At 57.0% G+C, this 20,967-nt stretch overlaps 1 protein-coding gene across 1 annotated transcript in view; it reads left to right on the forward strand.

Moving 5' to 3' along the window:
- SGSM2 (small G protein signaling modulator 2) overlaps nucleotides 1–20,967 on the forward strand; it is a 49,047-nt gene that overhangs the window by 13,348 nt on the left and 14,732 nt on the right. Inside the window, exons 3-17 of the mRNA XM_031934284.1 lie at nucleotides 9,098–9,260; nucleotides 9,571–9,732; nucleotides 10,142–10,209; nucleotides 10,308–10,453; nucleotides 10,783–10,917; nucleotides 11,399–11,523; nucleotides 11,931–11,998; nucleotides 12,231–12,391; nucleotides 12,550–12,676; nucleotides 14,598–14,732; nucleotides 18,557–18,710; nucleotides 19,484–19,548; nucleotides 19,636–19,781; nucleotides 20,246–20,374; nucleotides 20,624–20,901. Coding sequence (XP_031790144.1) covers nucleotides 9,098–9,260; nucleotides 9,571–9,732; nucleotides 10,142–10,209; nucleotides 10,308–10,453; nucleotides 10,783–10,917; nucleotides 11,399–11,523; nucleotides 11,931–11,998; nucleotides 12,231–12,391; nucleotides 12,550–12,676; nucleotides 14,598–14,732; nucleotides 18,557–18,710; nucleotides 19,484–19,548; nucleotides 19,636–19,781; nucleotides 20,246–20,374; nucleotides 20,624–20,901 — 2,062 coding nt within the window. The remainder of the gene's footprint in view (nucleotides 1–9,097; nucleotides 9,261–9,570; nucleotides 9,733–10,141; nucleotides 10,210–10,307; nucleotides 10,454–10,782; nucleotides 10,918–11,398; nucleotides 11,524–11,930; nucleotides 11,999–12,230; nucleotides 12,392–12,549; nucleotides 12,677–14,597; nucleotides 14,733–18,556; nucleotides 18,711–19,483; nucleotides 19,549–19,635; nucleotides 19,782–20,245; nucleotides 20,375–20,623; nucleotides 20,902–20,967) is intronic.

The raw sequence follows: 20,967 nt of genomic DNA on the forward strand, positions 1-20,967 counted from the left end.
TCTTTCTTTCTTTCTTTCTTTCTTTCTTTCTTTCTTTCTTTCTTTCTTTCTTTCTCTTCTTTCTTTCTTTTCTTTCCTTTCTTTCTTTCAGATGAGGTCTTGCTATGTTGCCCAGATTGGTCTCAAACTCCTGGGCTCCAGGTATGCTCCTGCCTTGGCCTCCCACGTAACTGGGATTACAGGTGCATACCACCGCCGAGGTCCATAGTGTTTTATTTACCCTATTCCGATTGGGCACTGAGTTTGCATTTTAACCTTTGGCTGGTAGAGCAGGTTTCAGAGGCTCACAGAGAGGCTTCTGGCCAGGCAGAGCAGGTTCTCAGGCCAATCATATCTCCTAGGACCTCAGCCTCCCCACCCCCAAGGGGTTGGGGCAGACACCAGCTTGCCTCCTCAGTCACCAGATTCCCTGCCCTCCTGTGTGCAAATGGGTCAACATGAGGATTGCTTCAGACTGAGGATGAGCTGTAATTCGAGAAGGGTGGAGTCTGTGGAGCTGGGAATAACATCAGGCTTTATTAACCAGCTCCCTGTTGCTAGGCAGCTTTCATTAGCCAGGAAGGTCTGCCCTGCAGTGAGCTCCTTCAGGGAATGGCAAGGAGATGCTAATAAGCTGGGAGAGAAGCGGGTGCTAGGGAAGGCTTGCCTTTCCCCTGGGATATTGCAGCCCGCGATGTTTCAGCACATTCTGAGATTTGGACTCCAGGCAGTCTTCATCCTGTCTCTTTTCAGTAAAAGGGATTCCTGGAGGCTGCAGCAGGAGGATCCCTTGCAGGAGTTCAAGACCAGCCTGGGTAACAAAGACCCCATCTCCACAAAAAGGAAGAGCGGGTTCCTCCTCCTTCCCACCCACAGGGAATGAATAGCTCATTGTCTTGCTGTCTCACTTCTGCCTTCCATCCAGAAATGATCTAGGAGGAAGAAGGGAGCTCTCTGAAGGAGCTGACTCCCCTCACTCTATCTTGGGGCATCGCGGAGGGCATGTGGGAGTGTTCATAGCTGGGACTTTGGGGTCACAGAGACCTGGGTTCACGTCCTGGCTGTGCCACGAAGTGTGTAGCCGTGGTTACTCATCTCTGAGCCTAGCCCAGAAGGCAGATGTAAGGAATAGAAGAGCAATGCAGGCAACGCACACAGCGTGGATCGGAGTATGCAGTAGGCGCTCAATCACATTCTACTTTGGATTTTGTTTTGTTTTGTTTCATTTTGTTTGTGATGGAGTCTCACTCTCTCCCAGGCTGGAGTGCAGTGGTGTGATCATAGCTCACTGCAGCCTCGACCTGGGTTCAGGCGATCCTCTCACCTCAGCCTCCCAAGTACCTGGGTTTACAGGTCTACATGCCACCACACCCAGCTAACTTTTTGTATTTTTGTAGAGACGGGGTTTTGCCATGTTGCCCAGGCTGGTCTCAAACTCCTGACCTCAAGTGATCCACCCGCCTCAGCCTCTCAAAGTGCTGAGATTACAGGTGTGAACCACCACACCACCCCACATCTGCTGTGTTTTTGAAAGTGAGCTTAGGCTGGGCACAGTGGCTCATGCCTGTCATCCCAGCACTTTGGGAGGCTGAGCCAGGTGGATCATCTGGGGTCAGGAGTTCGAGACCAGCCTGGCCAAAATGGCGAAACCCCGTGTCTACTAAAAATACAAAAATTAGCTGGGCCTAGTGGTGCACGACTGTAATCCCAGCTCCTTGGGAGGCTGAGGCAGGAGAATCACTTGAACCTGGGAGATGGAGGTTTCAGTGAGCCGAGATTGTGCCACTGTACTCCAGCCTGGGCAACAGAGTGAGACTTGGTCTTAAAAAAAAAGTGACCTTACAACCTTTCCTATAAAGCCTCCACAAGCCTTCCCCAGGATTCCTTCTGGGAATCTGTGTTTCTGGAAGTTTGGAGCATCTGGAAAATCTGAAATTTGAACATTAGGAACTCAATAAGGAAATTTGATAATATAAAGGAATTGTTATTAATTTTGTTGGTGTAATAAAGGTATAAGTACATGGTTTTTTTTTGTTTTTTTTTTTTTTTTTTTGAGACGGAGTCTCACTGTGTCGCCAGGGCTGGAGTGCAGTGGCCGGATCTCAGCTCACTGCAAGCTCCGCTGCCTTCCGGGTTCACGCCATTCTCTCACCTCAGCCTCCCAAGTAGCTGGGACTACAGGCGCACGCCACCTCGCCCGGCTAGTTTTTTGTATTTTTTAGTAGAGACAGAGTTTCACCATGTTAGCCAGGATGGTCTCGATCTCCTGACCTTGTGATCTGCCCGTCTCGGCCTCCCAAAGTGCTGGGATTACAGGCTTGAGCCACCGCGCCCGGCCAAGTACATGTTTTTAAGAGTCCTCTTTTAGGCCAGGCACGGTGGCCTAAAATCCCAAAGTGTTGGGATTATGGATGTGAGCCACCGCGCCTGGCCTAGAGTTTGTTTTTTGTTTTTCTTTAGTAGAGACGGGGTTTCACTGTGTTACCCAGGATGGTCTCAATCTCCTGGCCTTGTGATCTGCCCTCCTTGGCCTCCCAAAGTGCTGGGTTTTCAGGCGTGAGCCACCGCGCCCAGCCAAGTTTTTTATACCAATAAAAAAGATTGTATTCTTTGTTCATACCTCCCTTTTTGTAATTAAAAGGTGTCATGCAATTATGCCATTCTGCATCTTGCTGTTGGTGAGCTCTCCATTATTCATTCCTAGAGAACATCCTCATTCTTTGTCAGAGTTGCATGATATTCTGCTAGAGATGTACCATATTTACTTAACCTGTCCCCTATTGATGGGCCTGTGGATGGTTTCCACTCTTTTGCTGTTATAACTAAATAATCATGCAGTTATATCTGCAGGATGAATTCTCAGAAGAGGGGTTAGTGGGTCAGAGGTCATTTGCAACATTAATGGAGAGTGCCATATTGTGTCTGTACGGGTTGCAGCATCTCGCCTTCCCACCAGCAATATATTAGTGGATTCAGCAGCTCCCCACGTCCCTTCCATCTCTGTTTTCCTGGTGTCTCCTCTACTCTAAATTGGGCCTCTTGGAATGGTGGAATCGGGGTGTAAGGGTTGGGGGCAGGGGCTCCATATCTTAGAATGGTGGAATCGGGTTGTAAGGGTTGGGGGCTCCATATCTTAGAATGGTGGAATCGGGGTGTAAGGGCTGGGGACAGGGGCTCCGTATCTTAGAATGTGTGAAGCTGCATAACTTGACTTTGGGGTCATATCAGGGCCTGGTGAAGGGAGCCCCAGGGCTAGTCTGGGTCTGTAGTTCTTGGCCTTTCCCTGGGAACGTGGCACCAGAGCTTTGCAGGGGTGTCCAGCAGTGTGCTGGGGTTAAAAGTAGTTATGCTCCTGCCCACTCATTGTTGCAGTTCTTTGAGCCTTGCTGTCAGCAGGATGGGATGGGCTGACAGGGTAGAGAATGTACCTGGGCTCAGCTGGCCCAGACTCCAAAGGCCACCAGAAAACCAAGGTGGCAAATGCCCATCATTCAACGAATGAATAAAGAAACTGTGATATATAAAGACAGTGGAGTACTACTCAGCCATAAAAAGGAATGCATTCATGGCATTTGCAGCAACCTGCATGGGATTGGAGACTATTATTCTTTTTATTGTATTTTATTTTATTTAGATGCAGTTTTTGCTCTTGTCACCCAGGCTGGAGTGCAATGGCGCGATCTCAGCTCACGGCAACCTCTGCTTCCCAGGTTCAAGCAATTCTCCTGCCTCAGCCTCCCGAGTAGTTGGGACTACAGGCGCCCACCACCACGCCCGGCTAATTTTTGTATTTTTAGTAGAGACGGAGTTTCACCATATTGGCCAGGCTGGTCTCGAACTCCTGACCTCAGGTGATCCGCCTGCCTCGGCCTCCCAAAGTGCTGGGATTACAGGTGTGAGCCACCACGCCCAGCCACTAAAGTCACGTTTCTCTCTTCTCTGTTTTGATTCATTTGCCCAAACCTTTCCATGCCAACCAGTGTTGGTTTTGATTAATTAGTTCACATTTTTTCTTATATGAAATGAGCCAAATGATGTCAAGGTTGTCACCTCATTGTGGTGCGCCCAGGGTGGTCGTAGGTGGTGCTGGGACCCACTGGCTCAGGGGTCCTGAAGCCTTCACAGGTGGGAGCCCAGGACCCAGACAGCTCAGTCAGCAGTCAGGGGGGTTCAGCCAACCTGGTGCTTTAGCCCTACGAGTATCTCCTGCCACCACCCTCCACCCTGGGAGGTGGGGTCATAGCGGGGACCTGGGGAAGGAAGGAGTAAGGGGAGTAAGGCCCTGGAGTTCTGCCTGGTGCTCGGGGGCCCCAGTCAGGAGAGGGGTAAGCTTGGGCTGTCATGGGGACTCTCCCTGGGGAAGCATCCTTCACAGTCCCGACTCAGTGTGTCTGGGAGACACCTCCCCGGGGAAGGCGCACAGTGTTGCTGCCGGCTTCACAGGCAGTTCTGAGTTTGGTGTTCACTAGATATGGGATGGCGTGTGTTTATATCTCCATGTATGTTTCGATTAGTGAGAATGCCTGGGTTTCTGCTCGACTCAGAAGTCTCAGAGCCAGGCTCAGTGGCTCATGCCTGTAACGCCAGCGCTTTGGAAGGCTGAGGTGGGAGGATCACTTGAGCCTGGGCGTTGGAGACCAGCCTAGGCAACATAGTGAGACCCCAGTCTCTACAAAAAATTTTTTAAATTAGCCAAGCTTAGTGACCCAAGCCTGTAGTCCCAGCTGCTTGAGAGGCTGAAGTGGGAGGATGGCTTGAACCCAGGAGGCTGAGACTGCAGTGAGCTGTGGTTGCACCATTGCATGCCAGCCCAGGCAATAGAGTGAGACCCGGTCTCAAAAAAAAAACGGCCTCTTAATCTTTTTTGGGTCAGAAGCTGAGAACCATAGACCCACTATCCAGGAAAAAAAGCAGTCATCTAACCATTCTAGAGCACATCGACAATTTGCATTCAAATTGCCGCAATTTCAGGGAGGGGGTCTTTTTTGTTGTTTTGTGGTTTTTTGTTTGTTTGTTTGTTTGTTTTGAGACAGTCTTGCTCTGTCGCCCAGGCTGGAGTGCAGTGTGGTGTGATCTCGGCTCACTGCAACCTCTTCCTCCCGGGTTCAAGTGATTCTCCTGCCTCAGCCTCCCAAGTAGCTGGGACTACAGGCACCCGCCACCATACCTGGCTAATATTTTGTATTTTTAGTAGAGACGGGGTTTCACCGTGTTAGCCAGGATGGTCTTGATCTCCTGACCTCGTGATCCACCCACCTTGGCCCCTCAAAGTGCTGAGATTACAGGCCTGAGCCACCGCGCCCGGCCCCAGGGAGGGGGTTTTTGGAGCCCCAGAAGCCCATCCACAAAGTCCTCTAGGGTAGTAGTTCTCAAGTAGTGGTGTTATTATTATTTTGCCTACACACTGCACGTGATAAAATTCACTGCACGTACACACTCGCGATGGGGGACACCTTGTGGGCGTGGCATAAGACGTGCAATGTGAACAGTTACTGGCCGGGAGCCCGCAGAGCTGAGTCCGTGATGCCTGGCCTAATGGCCTAACCGGGTCTTTTTTTTTTTTTTTGAGATGGAGTCTTGCTCTGTCCCCCATACTGGAGTGCAGTGGCGCGATCTCCGGCTCACTGCAAGCTCCGCCTCCCGGATTCACGCCATTCTCCTGCCTCAGCCTCCTGAGTAGCTGGGACTACAGGTGCCAGCCACCGCGCCCAGCTAATTTTTTGCATTTTTAGTAGAGACGGGGTTTCACCGTGGTCTCGATCTCCTGATCTCGTGATTCGCCCGCTTCGGCCTCCCACAGTGCTGGGATTACAGGTGTGAGCCACTGCGCCCAGCTGTAACCCGGTCTTTGCTTGGACAATCGATGCGGGAGAGGGATTTTTCCTTCCCCAGACACTTCCTGGCACCTTGCCTGGGTTGCACAGAAGGAAATTAGGGACTATGGAGCAAAGGGGAGACTGAGCATGATGCCTGGCTTCTCTCAGTTATTCCCTAGTAGTGGTATTTGCACAGGCTGGCTGGGAAGGTAGGCGAGGCCACCCCGATGGCCACGCCACGATGGGGCGTGCTGGGGACGGCCACTCCCCAGTTTCCCCAGCCTGGCTCCATTTGCGATCACCTAGGGAAGGTGGGGACGCAAATGACTCATTATCCCGGCAATTAGTCACACCACTGAGGTACGTGATCCCTGCAGGACATATGCCACCTGCTGCCTTTCTGCCCTGTTCAGTGCTGCTTCTCTCCCCACTCTGAATGGGAAGTGCAACCCCAGGAAATGTCACCTCTTTTCCACAAGCACAGACTTGTAGCTGCAGCAGCCCAGGACCAAGAGACTGGGACAAAAGGGTCATTCGCCTGTATATCCCAGGGCCACACAAGACCTCCAGGGACCAGGGAGACTGATCATGGAGAGGAGCATGTGGACGCTTAAGCCAGATTTCCCCATGTGGGCCTCACACCTGTAATCCCAGCACTTTGGGAAGCCGAGGCGGGTGGATCACCTGAGGTCGGGAATTCGAGACCAGCCTGGCCAACATGGCAAAACCCCGTCTCTACTAAAAATACAAAAATTATCTGGGCGTGGTGGCGCATGCCTGTAATCCCAGCTACCCGGGAGGCTGAGGCAGGAGAATCACTTGAACCCGGGAGGTGGAGGTTGCAGTGAGCCGAGATCGCAACACTGCACTCCAGACTGGGTGACAGAGCGAGACTGTCTTAAAGCAAAACAAGATTTCCCCCTGTGCCCCATACATAGGATAGGTGCGCATACATCTGTCAGGATGCACATGCGCGTAAATGTACGGACACACTGTGAAGGAAGGGCTGTGCTTAAAACAAAACCTTCCAAGACCTGGGGCAGTGAAGAGCTCCAGCAGGCGGCCCTCAGGAGGAGGAGGGGACCTGCCTGTTTCCCCAGCCCTGGGATGCTCTTGCTGAGCTGGCTGCCCTCCAGATTGCCCCCCGGGGCTCTCTCTCCCTTCTTGACTTCAGTCCAAGAGAGAACCAAGAAAAACTCCTTCATAGGCAGGTGCTGGCTGCTAGTCAGTAACTAAAAACAAAGGCAAAAAAACAGGTGAGAAGTCCTATTTTGAGTAATTATTTCCTAACTCCAGGTTTCATGTTCTAACAGAACTAGTCAAAATAAACTTGACGGGGGCCAGGCATGGTGGCTTAGGCTTGTAATCCCAGCACCTTGAGAGGCTGAGACAAGCAGATTGCTTGAGCTCAGGAGTTCAGGACCAGCCTGGGAAATAGGGCAAAATCTTGCCTCTACAAAAAAAAAAAAAAAACGTAAAAAGTTAGCCGGGCGTGGTGGTGCGTGCATGTAGTCCCAGCTACTTGGGAGGCTGAGGTGGGAGAATCACCTGTACCACAGAGGTCGGGGCTGGTATGAACTGAGATTGCACCATTGCACTCCAGCCTGAGCATCAGAGTGGGTCCCTGTCTTAAAAAACAAACAAACAACAACAAAAAAACTTGATGGCCCTCAATTTCCCCGTTTCTAAGAGAGGAGCATCTCCACCCACTTGTGGGGCGGCCTTGGATCCTCTCTCCAGCGCATCCTCTTCCTCTCCCTGTCAGGGAGAGTCCTGCTAAAACCCAGCTCCTAGAGGCTAGCTGTAGAACTGTGTCTGAGCAAACAGGGTGAGGAGTCAGGAACTGACCTGGACCCAGTGCCTCCTGAGAGCCAGACCCCGTGTCGGGAACTTCACATCCTCTGTCTCATGTAACGTCTCACACTAGCCCTAAGAAGTCTTCCCATTTCACAGAGGAGAAAACTGAGTCTCACAGCAAGTGACCGTGCCAAGCTCAGACCTCGTTCTGTCTGACTCTGTCTCCAGCACACCACTCACTGTTTTCAGTCTGTGTGAAAAAACCACCTCCTTCTCCCCTCAGTGTCCCTGCCCCCAACCAGACACACCTGGACGTGGCGAAAGGGGCTTGGGCCAAGGTTTGGAGTCCTGGGTCCTCGCCCTGGTGGCTCTGCCACTATGTGACTGTGATCGAGTTTCTTCCCCTCTTTGGGCCTTTCCCTCCTCACCTGTAAAACAGTTAGCTTGGCCCGGCCGGGCGCGGTGGCTCACGTCTGTAATCCCGACACTTTGGGAGGCCGAGGCAGGTGGATCACGAGGTCAGGAGATCAAGACCATCCTGCCCAACATGGTGAAACTCCATCTCTACAAAAAATACAAAAACTAGCCGGGCGAGGTGACTGGCGCCTGTAGTCCCAGCTACTCGGGAGGCTGAGGCAGGAGAATGGCGTAAACCCGGGAGGCGGAGCTTGCAGTGAGCTGAGATCCGGCCACTGCACTCCAGCCTGGGCGACAGAGCGAGGCTCCGTCTCAAAAAAATTAAAAAAACTAACAAACAGTTAGTTTGGCCCAATCATGTAGAAGCCCCTCTGCGCCACACACACACACTCCTATTTGTAGAGTCTGTCTGGGCCCAGGGCAGCTCCCACCATCTCCCACCAAGCCCTTCTTTTCTTCCTGCAGGGTCTGTCTGTGGAAAGTTCAGACAGAGACTAAGCCTAACCCTAAACCATGAATGAATGGAGGGAAGCCCTCCTAGCATGGAAAAGAGAAATCTCTCTCTCTCAGCTGCTGGGCTCCTCAGTCCGGCGGCCACCGTCGGGTCTGAGTTCTGCAGTGACTTCATCAGTATTTCAGCTCCTGCGGAGCCCTGTTTCTTAGCAACCACATCCTCCGTGCCCTCCAGAAAGGCTCCCGAGTCAGGTGCTCCTCACAGCCCCATCCTGCGGGTGCCGTGCTTTGCTGTCGGGGTTGGAGCCACTCACGCCACCCTGAGCAGGGGCTTTGGTCCTCATGATCCCCAGGGGTGAGGCCGCATATGGGAGGCGTGTGCACACCAGGCGAGGGAGAGGGACAGCTTGGCATGTCGAAGCTCTTCACCCTGGGCAGGAGCTGAGGGACCGGGAGGGGAAGCTCCTGGTCCCTTTTGGAAGGAAGCCGAGGTATCTCCCTGGCCTGCCCTTGGTTCTAATATGGGTCAGGGCTTGCCTTTACCCCTTGCCTCCCCACAGGTATGGAGAAGAGGAGCTTTTCTCCCCGTTCCCCTGTCCTTCCCAGGCTCAGATGCTGTTTCCTTTGTGGCCTAGGTGCGGTGGAGGCTTGCCTCTTGCATCAGCTGAGACGCCGTGCCGCCGGCTTCCTGCGCAGTGACAAGGTGGCAGCCCTGTTCACCAAGGTGGGGAAGACATGCCCAGTGGTGGGGGAGATTTGCCACAAGGTACAGGAGCTGCAGCAACAAGCAGAGGGCAGGTGAGCCCTGGTCCAGCCCCTTCTTCCCTCCTTTCAGCTCTTCCCACTTGGCAATTGCTACTTCCTAGGATGGCCCATTGGAAAGTTGGCATCCTGGGCCTGTTCCTTGCAGGGCCTCTGGGTGAGGGATCAGCCTGAGGGTGGGGATTGGCTCTTTGTGGGCACAAGGCTCTGTATCCCTCCTTCAGCTGCCAACCCCAGTCAGTTCTCTGTGCTCCCATCTTGGGGCACCAAGCCCCACTCCTGATGCCAGCATTCCGGGGTTTACCCCTAGACCACTGCACTCCTGGAGCCCTCCCTGCCTTTGCAGGAAACCCTCAGGGGCCAGCCAGGAGGCGCTGCGGAGACAGGGCTCAGCCAGCGGGAAGGCTCCGGCCCTCAGCCCTCAGGCCTTGAAACACATATGGGTACGCACGGCACTCATCGACAGAGTTCTGGACAAGGTTGTGCAGTACCTGGCGGAAAACTGCAGGTGACTCTGCCCCGTCCCCCAAGTGGCTGCCCCGTCCCCCGAGTGGCTGCCCCACTCCCCCAAGTGGCTGCCCCACTCCCCCAAGTGGCTGCCCCATCCCTAAGTGGCTGCCCTGTGCCCCAAACAGCCCGTCCTTTGACCTGTCTCCCAAAGGTCCCTCAGCCCCAGCCCTCAGGACACTTGCCTGTCCGTGACAGCCTGTGGGCAGCCCTCCATCTCCCCATCCCCTTCACTGCCCTCAGGGCATTGGCCATGCCAGGCACCTCACAAAGCCCAGTCCCTGCAGACTCACTGTTTCTTGGTGACTGATCTGAATCTGGTCTTTGTGGGGACATCCCTACCTGGTGAGCCTGACTGCCCTGGAATGAGTCCTGGAGCCTCAGCAGTCACACTGTCTGTCTCCTGGCAGCAAGTACTACGAGAAGGAGGCATTGCTGGCCGACCCTGTGTTCGGCCCGATCCTGGCCTCTCTTCTAGGTGAGCCTGAGAGCACAGGGGCCTGTGCCAGGCCCACGGTGGGTACGGGGCAGGTGCTGGGGGAGCATCGTCTGAGCTCGCTGTCTCTGTCTCCACAGTGGGACCCTGTGCCTTGGAATACACTAAGCTCAAGACAGCTGATCACTACTGGACTGACCCCTCTGCTGATGAGCTGGTCCAGAGGCATCGCATCCGGGGTCCGCCTACTCGCCAGGACTCCCCTGCGAAGCGCCCAGCCCTGGGGGTAGGTGCCCCCTCCCCACCCCTTGGGCTCATCTGGGCTATGCTCATGGGCCTGTAGGGACGGGAAACCGGCCTCTCTACAGGACAGGCCTTGGAGATGCCCCAAGATATTGGCCACCTGAGAAGAGCCTTCTCCACACAATAAAACTTAACAGAAATGCCAGGAGCCCATGCTGGTCCGGGCTGGAGAGCAGAGGGTGGCTGGGAGTAAACCAGGGGCAGGAAGGACCCTGGGGTCAGCTGGAGAGGGTCAGCATAGAAGCCTGAGGGTTCTCAAGCCCTGAGACCAGTTTCCCAAGACCGGAGGCTGAGCCCTGACGATCCCCACAGATCCGGAAGCGGCACTCCTGCGGCAGCGCGTCAGAGGAGCGGCTGGCTGCCTGCGCCCGCGAGTGTGTGGAGTCCCTGCACCAGAACTCACGGACGCGGCTGCTCTACGGCAAGAACCACGTGCTGGTGCAGCCGGTAGGAAAGCTTCATCCTGCCACCCCTCCCCGCAGGTCCCAGAACCAGACAACGGGAAGCCTCTAGCCATGGCCGTTCCTTTCCTGAGGAGCTTGACGAGAGAGAGCGGGGGAGAACGGCCCCAGCTTCCCAACTCCCTGTTTCACACGCCTCACGCCCAGCCTTGAGCTGGCAGGGGCAGCAATGGCAGCCAGCAGGCGAGGGGAGTCCACAGCGTGAGTACGGCTGGCCTGGAATGGACCTGGCATCCAGGAGGCTGGCAGGAGAGAGCCAGTGGCACCAAGCTGACCAGGGAAAGGACATGCCCAGAGCTGCTGCCTGGGTCCTGTTTTCTCGTGCTTCTGCCCAGCCCCTCGTCCAGGACCCCGTGACTAGCCCAGCTTTGCTTCCCCTCCTCCCGGTGGGAGCTCACTTTTCACAGGCCATCCCTGAGAGCCTCTCAGCCCTTCATCGTCTCTTCTTCCGGTGTCTCCCGCTGTAGAAGGAGGACATGGAGGCGGTCCCTGGCTACCTCTCCCTGCACCAGACTGCAGAGAGCCTGACTCTGAAGTGGACCCCCAACCAGCTGATGAACGGGACTCTGGGGGACTCCGAGCTGGAAAAGAGGTGGGGGCTTTGGGACTCGCTCCCAGGAGCCAGGGCAAGGAGTGAGGTTGACCTCAGGCAGGGGGATGGAGAAACGCTACTTGCTCCAGGAGGCCAACCTCACTCTTTATCTGGATGCCAAGAATAGCAGGGAGCGGCCGCCCGGAGTGGTTCCCAAGCTCTCTAGGATGGAGCCAAGCCTGGCCATGAAGAGGTTTGTCTGAGCCAAGCTCTCAGCGGCTGAGACCGACAGCTGTCCGTGTGCTGAGCGGGCAGCACGGATCTCGGGTCATGGCTGGCTGTGCACTTCTTGGCTATGGTCATCCTATCTTCAGGGGAGTTTCATGGGGTGGTAGGACCAGGACAAAGGAAGGAAGGAAGGATGGCCGGTCTTTGGACACGGTGACAGCAGTCTGGTTCCTTTCTAGCGTTTACTGGGACTATGCCCTGGTGGTGCCCTTCAGCCAGGTGGTGTGCATCCACTGCCACCAGCAAAGTAAGCCTGCCTTGTCCTCTCTTGGGTGGGAAGGGAGAGGCTGCGTTCTGCCAGCCGCGCACTATGCATGGGGCCTGTGAGACTCCTCGTCCTCCTCCCATCCCTGTTAATGGGGCTCCCAGGCCATGCTGTGGCCCAGCCATCTGCCTCCTACCCAGCTTGGGGGCGCTGGCCAGCAGGCTGTGAGAGCCGACGAGAGGGCCTCAGCCCCACTCTCTGCATTCACCCCCAGAGAGCGGCGGCACGCTTGTGCTGGTGAGCCAGGATGGCATCCAGAGGCCGCCGCTGCATTTCCCGCAGGGAGGACACCTGCTGTCCTTTCTGTCCTGTCTGGAGAATGGGCTGCTGCCTCGAGGACAGCTGGAGCCCCCACTGTGGACCCAGCAGGGGAAGGTAACTTGGGTGGGAGGCTTTGGGGGAAGGGCTGTGTGTGGGGGTTCTCTGCCCGCCTTCCCTCCTTTCCCATGTGGAGTTCTTAGGAGCAGCCTTGTGTGGAATCCTGGATGAGACTCTACCCTAGACAGCCCGACCACCTACCCCTCCTTCCACAGGGGAAGGTGTTCCCCAAGCTACGGAAACGAAGCAGCATACGCTCCGTGGACGTGGAGGAGATGGGCACGGGGCGGGCCACCGACTATGTGTTCCGGATCATCTACCCCGGCCACAGGCATGAGCGCAGTGAGTGTCCCCAGCTTCATCCCTGGGGAGGAGAGGAAGATGCTCGGGGAGGCAGGGAGCGCAGCGTCACCCAGGAGGGCAGCAGGCAGGGCCCACCGACCAGGCCAGGTTAACACTGGAGGCTCATCGCCTAGCCTCTCAGCTGGACCTTGTACCCACAGATGCTGCCTTTGAAAAGGCGTGTCTCTTCTACCTAGCTCCCTCCCCACTTCTCCACCCCAGGACTCTCGGCTCGGCAGACCTAGGCGGCATTACACAAGACTCTTAGTTATCCTTTTGGACCCTGTCCAGGGGTAAAATACGTGGAGAAACTAGAAGTAGAAGGTGGGGAACCCTCCACTGCTCTTCACCTGCTCCCCAACCCCCAGAAGACAGCCCGGGTATGGGACCAGCGCTCCTTTTTTGTTTTTTTTTGAAACAGAGTCTCACTCTGTCGCCCAGGCTGGAGTGCAATGGTGCGATCTCAGCTCACTGCAATCTCTGCCTCCCGGGTTCAAGCAATCCTCATACCTCAGCCCTCCGAGTTGCTGGGATTACAGGCACACGCCACCACACCCGGCTAATTTTTGTATTTTTAGTAGAGACGGGGTTTCGCCATATTGGCCAGGCTGATCTCAAACTCCTGACCTTGTGATCTGCCCGCCTCAGCCTCCCAAAGTGCTGGGATTACAGGCGTGAGCCATCTTTTTGGATGGTGAAAATTGTCCACTGACTCCCCTCGAGCCAGAGCCCTCCTCAAACCAACTACTGATGAGCGTTAGCTGAAGGAGCAGGTTGCATCAGAGACAAACTGGGGACTGCCTGGGGCCTTTAGGGACTGGCAGGTAGAAAGGTGGCTTGGCCCTTGTGGGTCCTGTCCCACCCTGGACACACACCCCTGGGGTCAAGGGGGTCCGTCTGTCTGTGTGCATCTACCAGCACCAAAGTTCCCTTTCTGGTCAGAGTGCCGCTGCTACCCCTAGGTTTCTGTGGGCCAGACTTGCTTTTCTTACAAGTCGCGGAATTTCTTAAGGTCGCGGAATTTGCCAGCCCAGAGCGTTTATTGCCAACAAGAACACCCGCTCCCTAAATTTCCTAACTTGTGCCAAAAAGTTGTCAACAAGTTATGTCTGTATTAGGGACCAGACTGCCCAGACTGCACACTCAGCCGCAGCACAGACAGCTCCCCCAGGCTCAGAGGGCACACAGCACGGGGATGTCCCCGCTCCCAGATGTACCTGACAAGGAGACACATCTTTGGCCAGAATGTGTTTCCACACTCGGTGCTTAATCTCAGGCTGTTGCTTGGTTTAGCTGCTCCAGTCTCTGCCTCCCCTCTTCGATCTTTGCCATTTCCCAGTCCTGGTCACTTCACTTCAAGGACCGTCTCCCCAAGGGCAAGCCAGGGCACCAAGAGGCTGAAACTCCACCCAGCGATGCTAGCTCCTCGAGGACAGCTCTGGGGACACCCTTTCCTTTCCCTGGGAGGGAAGAAAGTGGAATTTATAGTCTGAAAAAGGGGATTTGGAGTAACCTTCAGATTTGGTCCAGCCTGAGAGGAGCCAGAGAATGATCAGGACCCATCTGCCAGCCGTCATGCCCAGCCTGTGTGAGGGCCGATGGCCTCCTGGGCTGCCAGCTCGTTCCAAACAGTCCCGGTCGTCTTTCACATCCCCCTACCTCCGTTCTCTCTCTTCTGTTCTTCCTAGAGAGGCTGCCTCCGAAGAGTGAGGCTCTGCAGCTGCCCCAGCCCCTCGCCTCCTTCCACACTGTCCCAGGAAAAGCATCCAAAGAGCTTTCTGGTCCCCTCCCCTCCCCTCTTCTGTGCCCTGCAGAACCACGATGACCCCGGCCTCCATTCCACTCCCCTTAAGGAGGGAGTCCGTCCTGCCCAGGGAGGAGGGTCCTCACGCCTCTGCCTCTTGCTGTTCTCTTTGAGCAGTCACTATTAACTACCACCACCTAGCGGCCAGCCGCGCGGCCTCGGTGGACGATGATGAGGAAGAGGAGGATAAACTGCACGCAATGCTCTCAATGATCTGCTCGCGGAACCTCACAGCTCCCAATCCGATGAAAGGTTTTTATCCCTCCCTCTCCCTGACCCACCTCATCCCCACCCTCCCTCCCGGGCCCACCTGCCACCCACCACAGGGGCGCGAACGGCAGTGTTGGCATTAGGGGACTTGCACCCGGGGCAGATCCCTTCCATCAGGGGGCAGATCAGGGAGGGCAGAAGGAGGCCAGACAGGTGCTGGCAAGTAAAGGGCCTGGCCCAGGGCAGGCGGCTCCAGGCTGCGAGGAGGGCCTTTCGTGCCTGAGAAGGAAGAGGATTTGCTAATAAGAAGGTCTGATTATCTGATTGCCTCCTGGGCCCCCTGAGTGGCTCTCTGAGCCCATCCCTCCTCCAGGGGTCAGGCTGGCAAATTCCCACTCTTTCTGCTGATTGGGAAGACCAGCCTCTGGGCCTGGTGCTTCTGACTCCTGACTTAACAGAAATAGGACGGAGGTACCGGGTCTTTCCTGGGGCAGGGGCAGCAGCTTTGGGTTAGGCAAGGGGTTGAGGGCTGCCATGGGAAGGGCCCCAGGGCTCAGTTTCCCCGGAGGCCTGAGGGCCCCAGCAGGCAGGGCCTGGTGCTTTGGCATGAAATCTAGAAATAGCTGCAGCATGGTGTCCAGGAAGGGGCCGGGCTCAGGGCCTGGCAACATGAACTCCCGCCCCAGATATGCCCCTGGTTCACTGTACGGTTTTGAGCAGGTTCCTCAGTCTCCCAGAGCTCCCTCTCTTCGCCTGGGCCAGGGATATAAGACAGCTGTGTTCCTGCCCTCAGGAACCTCAGGGTCCATGAACGGAGAGGTCCCCTTTGTTGGAGGTGATAGCGTGGTCCCCTCAGCCTCTCAGGTTCCTCTGCCTACCACCCATCTTTCCCAGCACAGAGCTGGCTTGGTACAGCGGGAGCCCTACTCTTTTCAGCAAGCAATCAGCCAGGCGACCTCTGAGGACTGGGCTGGGTGCTCCAGGAAGGGGTGGGTAGGAAGAGGCTGAAGCCAGTTCTCCCAGAGACGAGGGGCGCTTCCCCATCCCCACCCATTCCCATGCCACACAACCAATTGCTTCTCTCTTTCCCCGCCCCTGCAGAGGATGCCCTCAGAATATGTCACACTCCCCTTAGGCTTCCACAAAGTTCTGCCGGGAAGCCCAGCTCCTTAGCCGGCCACTAAGCCAGTCATAGTCTCCGGGCAGGCAGGGCGGCCTGGTCTGTGTTAGAACACACCCAGCACACCCTCCGCACACGCTGCCAGCTGCCCCCCTACTGCCAGGCGCCTGCCCTCATGCCCACCCTCCCTCCCAGCCCTTCCAATAGGAGCCTGTAGGCCAGGCCGAGGTGGGAACATCCCGCTTCTGATGTTTATTGCCTGCACACACCCCTGCCATCTGGTTCCTTGCAAACCTGGACTTGGGGCTGTTGCCTATTTACAGTGGACTGACTGAGCAGTGTGGGAAGGTTGAGCTCTGAGGGCACGCACAGAGCTGCTTCTTCCCCCAGAACTGGTAGTCAGGCTAGAGACTGGAGGGTCCTAGCAGAGCCCTTGACAGACTCGGTGATAGAAAGCCTATCCCTGACTAGTCTCAGGGTTGAGGCCTCCAGGATCAGAGAAACTTCCAGGCCCACTTCCAGGGGTCCAGAGGCCTCAGGGCTCATCTGTGTATCCTCTCAAGATCTCAGGGGCTAGGCCAACCCAGTGCGGACCTTCTGGGCCCCTAATACTTGGGAAAGGAGAGGAGGCGTCAGAGCAGAGTCAGCAGGCGGCTGGGGAGAGGGCTGGGGATGGGGGCCCCCCACCCGCACTCCAGTCCATAATGACAACACTGTTGAGTCCGTTCTGCCAGCTGTTGCTTTTCAGGCCTGCAACATGCTTGACTTGTGCATGTGAATCAGTGGCGGGGTGTCCAGATCTCCTCTCCCTCCCTCCTCCTCTCCCCTCCTTTTCCTGCTGCGTCCCCACAGAGCAGAGATGCTATTCACTCTAATTCTGCTCCCGGCCACGCACCTTTCACTCGGAGTCTTAGGGGCTGTGGGGTTCACCACACTGTTTCCATGCTTTACACGTTCCTCATGCTCAGAGAAGAGGGTCAGAGTCAAAGCCGACCCAGCAGACCCCCCCGTCCAGCCTGCGCCCTCACTCAGTCACGCCGTAGCCCCAGCTGTCTGCACTGGGCTCGCTCAGAGACAGTGTTCGAATGTGGCTGGTTCAGCTCCTTCCTGGAGGATTAAGGTGAAGAGCATTGACCCAGGAGACATGCCTTGGCTGGGCCTCCTTTCTGGGCATGAGCTTGGTTCCCTTTGCCCACCCCCACCCTCGCCCCTGTTGCCCTCCCTGCCTGCCCGCCTGTTGCCTGCTGCCTGCCTGGCTGGGCCTCTTCCCACCCCGGCTCCTCCCGGGACTGTCCTCCTCTCTCCTTCCTGCTGCAGGGGCCTGAGCTGGGCTCCTGCCCTACTGCACCTGCACCCTCTCCTCCTTCCCAGCGTCTCAGGCATGGCTTGCAACGCCCTCACTCCCCGAGCCGCAGCCCCTCCTCACCACGTGTGTTCCCTTAATTTGCCTCCTGGTGGAGCTGAAGCGCCAGATATCCGCAAAACTCACGGCTGTGGGTCTGGGAAGAGAGCCCCGGCCAAGGCAGGGCAACCGCTGAGGGAACTGAAAGGGGCTCAGCTCAGCCCTCCCCACCAAGGCACACCCAGAGCTGGAGTCCGGCTCCCACCAAAGCCAGGCCCACGCCTGTAGCAGGCCACGGTGGGCCCCGGCCCAGGCTGAGCCAGCCAAGCAAACCGCTGGCAACAGGACCCCCTCAGCACACATGGCTCTCCGTCCCTGTTCTTCCGAACTCTTCTCCACTCTCTCCCTCGCTCCTGGCATCACCCCCAGTGCTTCCACTTCCTCTCTCACTTGGCTTCATCTCTGTGGCTCACTGGACCTGCCAGAGTCCCCCTTAAGCAGTGCCCTGCCCCACTTGGACCCTGGAAGCTCTCAAGGGTCTTGAGTTCTGATTCAGACCACCTGGGCTGGCTGAGCAGGCCCTGTCTGCTGGCAGCATAGCTGTGTCCAAGGAGTCATCTTCTGAGGCTGCAACTGGGCCTGTTCTTCTCTGTCACATTGGATGGTGGGCCTCTGTGCCCACCACCACCCCCACTCCCGCAGTGGCCTCGTAGCCCCGGGACCTGTGGCTTCCATCCAACTCGCTGGTGTTTTCGGGAGGCCGCCATGCTAAGAGCTCTCAGGCTACGCAGGGATGGAGTAGAACTCAGAAAGGGCCCGTGGGAGCTGGCAGCAGGGGTGCATGGCCTGGGCACGGGGCACTGCTCACCCGTAGCCACTGGCCACCAGATCTAGACTCCCCTAGAAGAGTCAGGCCTACGGGCAGGTGACTCAGATTCCTCAGGGGCTTTGAACAGTGGGGACTCCCTGGACACCTTGAGCATCTCAGAGTTTGCCAAGAGGACCAAGCTGAATCCTTGAAGGCTAAGCTAGCTGGTGGCACTTTGGGGAGCTCAGGTCTTTGTTCCTTCTCTCTCTTTCCCTTCCCTCTAGAAAAGCAAGGGCTTGCTGGTCGCAAGATAGAGCTATAGGCACAATCACCCAAGACTCAGTCCAAGTATTTTACCACATGCAGAACGACGCCTTGCTGCCCCTCTCCAGGCTTGCTAGAGGCTAGGAAGTGCCAGGCCCTCTCTCCTTTCCGTTTCTATCTCTGGGCTGTGGACCAGGCAGTCCCCACCTCTGTGCTTTTCCACCCAGGGGTGACTTGATTCTGCAGCTCTGGGCACAGAGGTGGGCATGCTGCAGGGTGCCTGGGAGAGAAGGCTTCTCAGGCCCTGACCATGCCATCCTTCCTGCCCTCAGATGCTGGTGACATGATCGAGATGCAGGGCTTTGGGCCCAGCCTGCCAGCCTGGCACCTGGAGCCCCTGTGCAGTCAGGGCTCCTCCTGCCTCTCCTGCTCCTCCAGCAGCTCCCCACATGCAACCCCCAGCCACTGTAGCTGCATCCCCGACCGGTGAGTGGGCAGCGCTCGGCTCCAGCTTCCCGTTAGCGTGTCCGGCCACATGTGCGTCCGTCTTTCCTTAAAGGCCGTGTCACTTGCGCGACAGGGTGGCCTCTAGAGTGGGACAGACCTGGGTTCAAATTTCACTTTTGCCACCCACATGACTGGTAAGTTACGGAGTTACCGTGAGCCTCGACATGTCTGAACCTCAATTTCCTCATCTGTAAAATGGGGATGATGCCACTTGCTGCCTACGGTACTCGTGAGGACGGAATAAGAGAGAACCCCAGCGACTGTCCAGAGTTGTGCCCGGCACATCATCGGCTCAGTCCCCATGAGCTCCCCTTCCCGGTGGGCACACAGACCCTGCTGACAGGCCGTCCACCTGAGGACACTCAGCAGCCACCTGCCGTGTGCCAGGGCAGTGGGTGAATGGCTTTTATGGGAGGTGTTCTCTTTTACCTTTACTTCGTCTTTTGTTTATTCATCTTGATGACCGTCTAGTGCCTCTCCCCATTTTTCACATGAGGAAACCAAGATTCACACAGGTGAAGTTCATTGAGCAAGATCCCCAGGTGGTTGGGGCCAGGCGGGGGCCCCACAGCAGCTCCATCCGCGGTGGCAGGCAGAGACAGGGCGCCCACTGACGGCTGCTGGGCTGCGGCTCCTCCTCCTTGCACCCTCCCCAGTGCCACCTGCCCCCAGGACAGAACCTCCTCCCTTCTCTCTCTCCTCCCACCAGAGGGGCCGCGGCCCCTCCCCGCTGAGCCGGCTTGTTCCCACAGGTTGCCGCTCAGGCTACTGTGTGAGAGCATGAAGAGGCAGATCGTGTCCCGGGCCTTCTACGGCTGTGAGTGTGGGCGCGCTGGGCTGTGGCGGGCTGGGGGCGGGTGACCCTGGGTCCCAGCCCCCCGCTACCCACTGCTGCCCACTGCAGGGCTGGCACACTGCCGCCACCTGTCCACGGTGCGGACCCATCTGTCAGCGCTGGTGCACCATAGCATTATTCCACCTGACCGGCCCCCGGGGGCCTCCGCAGGCCTCACCAAGGACACGTGGAGCAAGTATCAGAAGGACAAAAAGGTGCCAACCCTGGGGTTCCAGGGCCACAGGGCGAGGGGCTGGGGCGGGCAGGAGTGAAGGCTTCAGGGTAAAATGTGGCAGTGGGCACGGCTGACAGGCCAGGGCCGATACCACGGAGTGACCGGGGTCCTGGCAGAATCTCTTGCATCTGGGCATGGGGCTGACACAGGAAGGGGGCTAGACTGGGAAGCTGTCCTGCGTCCACATCGCCCTGTGATCCTGGATAAAGCTTGGCCTCTCTCCGGGCGCCATGTCCTGCCCCATAAGGAAGGAGAGCAGAACGAGATCTCACCCCGCCGGGAGCCGGGGCACGGGAGGGTGTGGCCACCCCACAGCAGGCTTTGCCTGAGCTTCAGCAGTCACTAGAGGCCCCGGCCCAGCCCATTCTCTGTGGGATGGGGCTCCCCGAGCTGGGCCACAGTGACCGTGGAGGCTGCACGGTCTTGACTGCCCGGGTCCCTCAGAACTACAAAGAGCTGGAGCTGCTGCGGCAAGTGTACTACGGAGGCATAGAGCACGAGATCCGCAAGGACGTCTGGCCCTTTCTGCTTGGCCACTACACGTTCGGCATGAGCAAGAAGGAGATGGAACAGGTAAGAGGAGCCTGCTCCCATGGGGCTGGTGAGATGGGGAGCTGGGCCAGGGGACACCAGGGAGTGGACCTTGGAAGCCTCAGCCCCTTCCCAGCCAGAAAGAAGCATGGCAGGGCAGCTCATCCGCCCTTACCCTGAGGCCCATCTTGAGTCTGAGACTCAGGACCCAAGGTCCAGTGCAGGCCCAGCTCCTGAAGGGGAGGGCCCGGTGCACGCTTCCCCCATGGTCGTGGTGTGGTCTGAGTACAGGTGGATGCAGTGGTGGCAGCAAGGTACCAGCAGGTGTTGGCAGAGTGGAAGGCCTGCGAGGTGGTGGTGAGGCAGCGGGAGCGGGAGGCCCACCCAGCCACACGCACCAAGTTCTCCTCGGGCAGCAGCATCGACAGCCACGTGCAGCGCCTCATCCACCGAGACTCCACCATCAGTAACGATGTGAGCCACACGGGACCTGGAGGGTTGGGGATCTTGGGGGCCACCCGCGTTTTATGCACAGCGATCCTGAGCACCAGCCTGACCTCTGGGAACTGGTGGGGCCCTGCGAGAAAGGCCTAATGTGCCTGTGTCTCATTTTCTCCAACTGGAAATGGCTAACT

The sequence above is a fragment of the Piliocolobus tephrosceles genome, chromosome 16 (assembly GCF_002776525.5).
Source record: "Piliocolobus tephrosceles isolate RC106 chromosome 16, ASM277652v3, whole genome shotgun sequence".
In the NCBI taxonomy this organism is placed as follows: Eukaryota; Metazoa; Chordata; class Mammalia; order Primates; family Cercopithecidae; genus Piliocolobus; species Piliocolobus tephrosceles.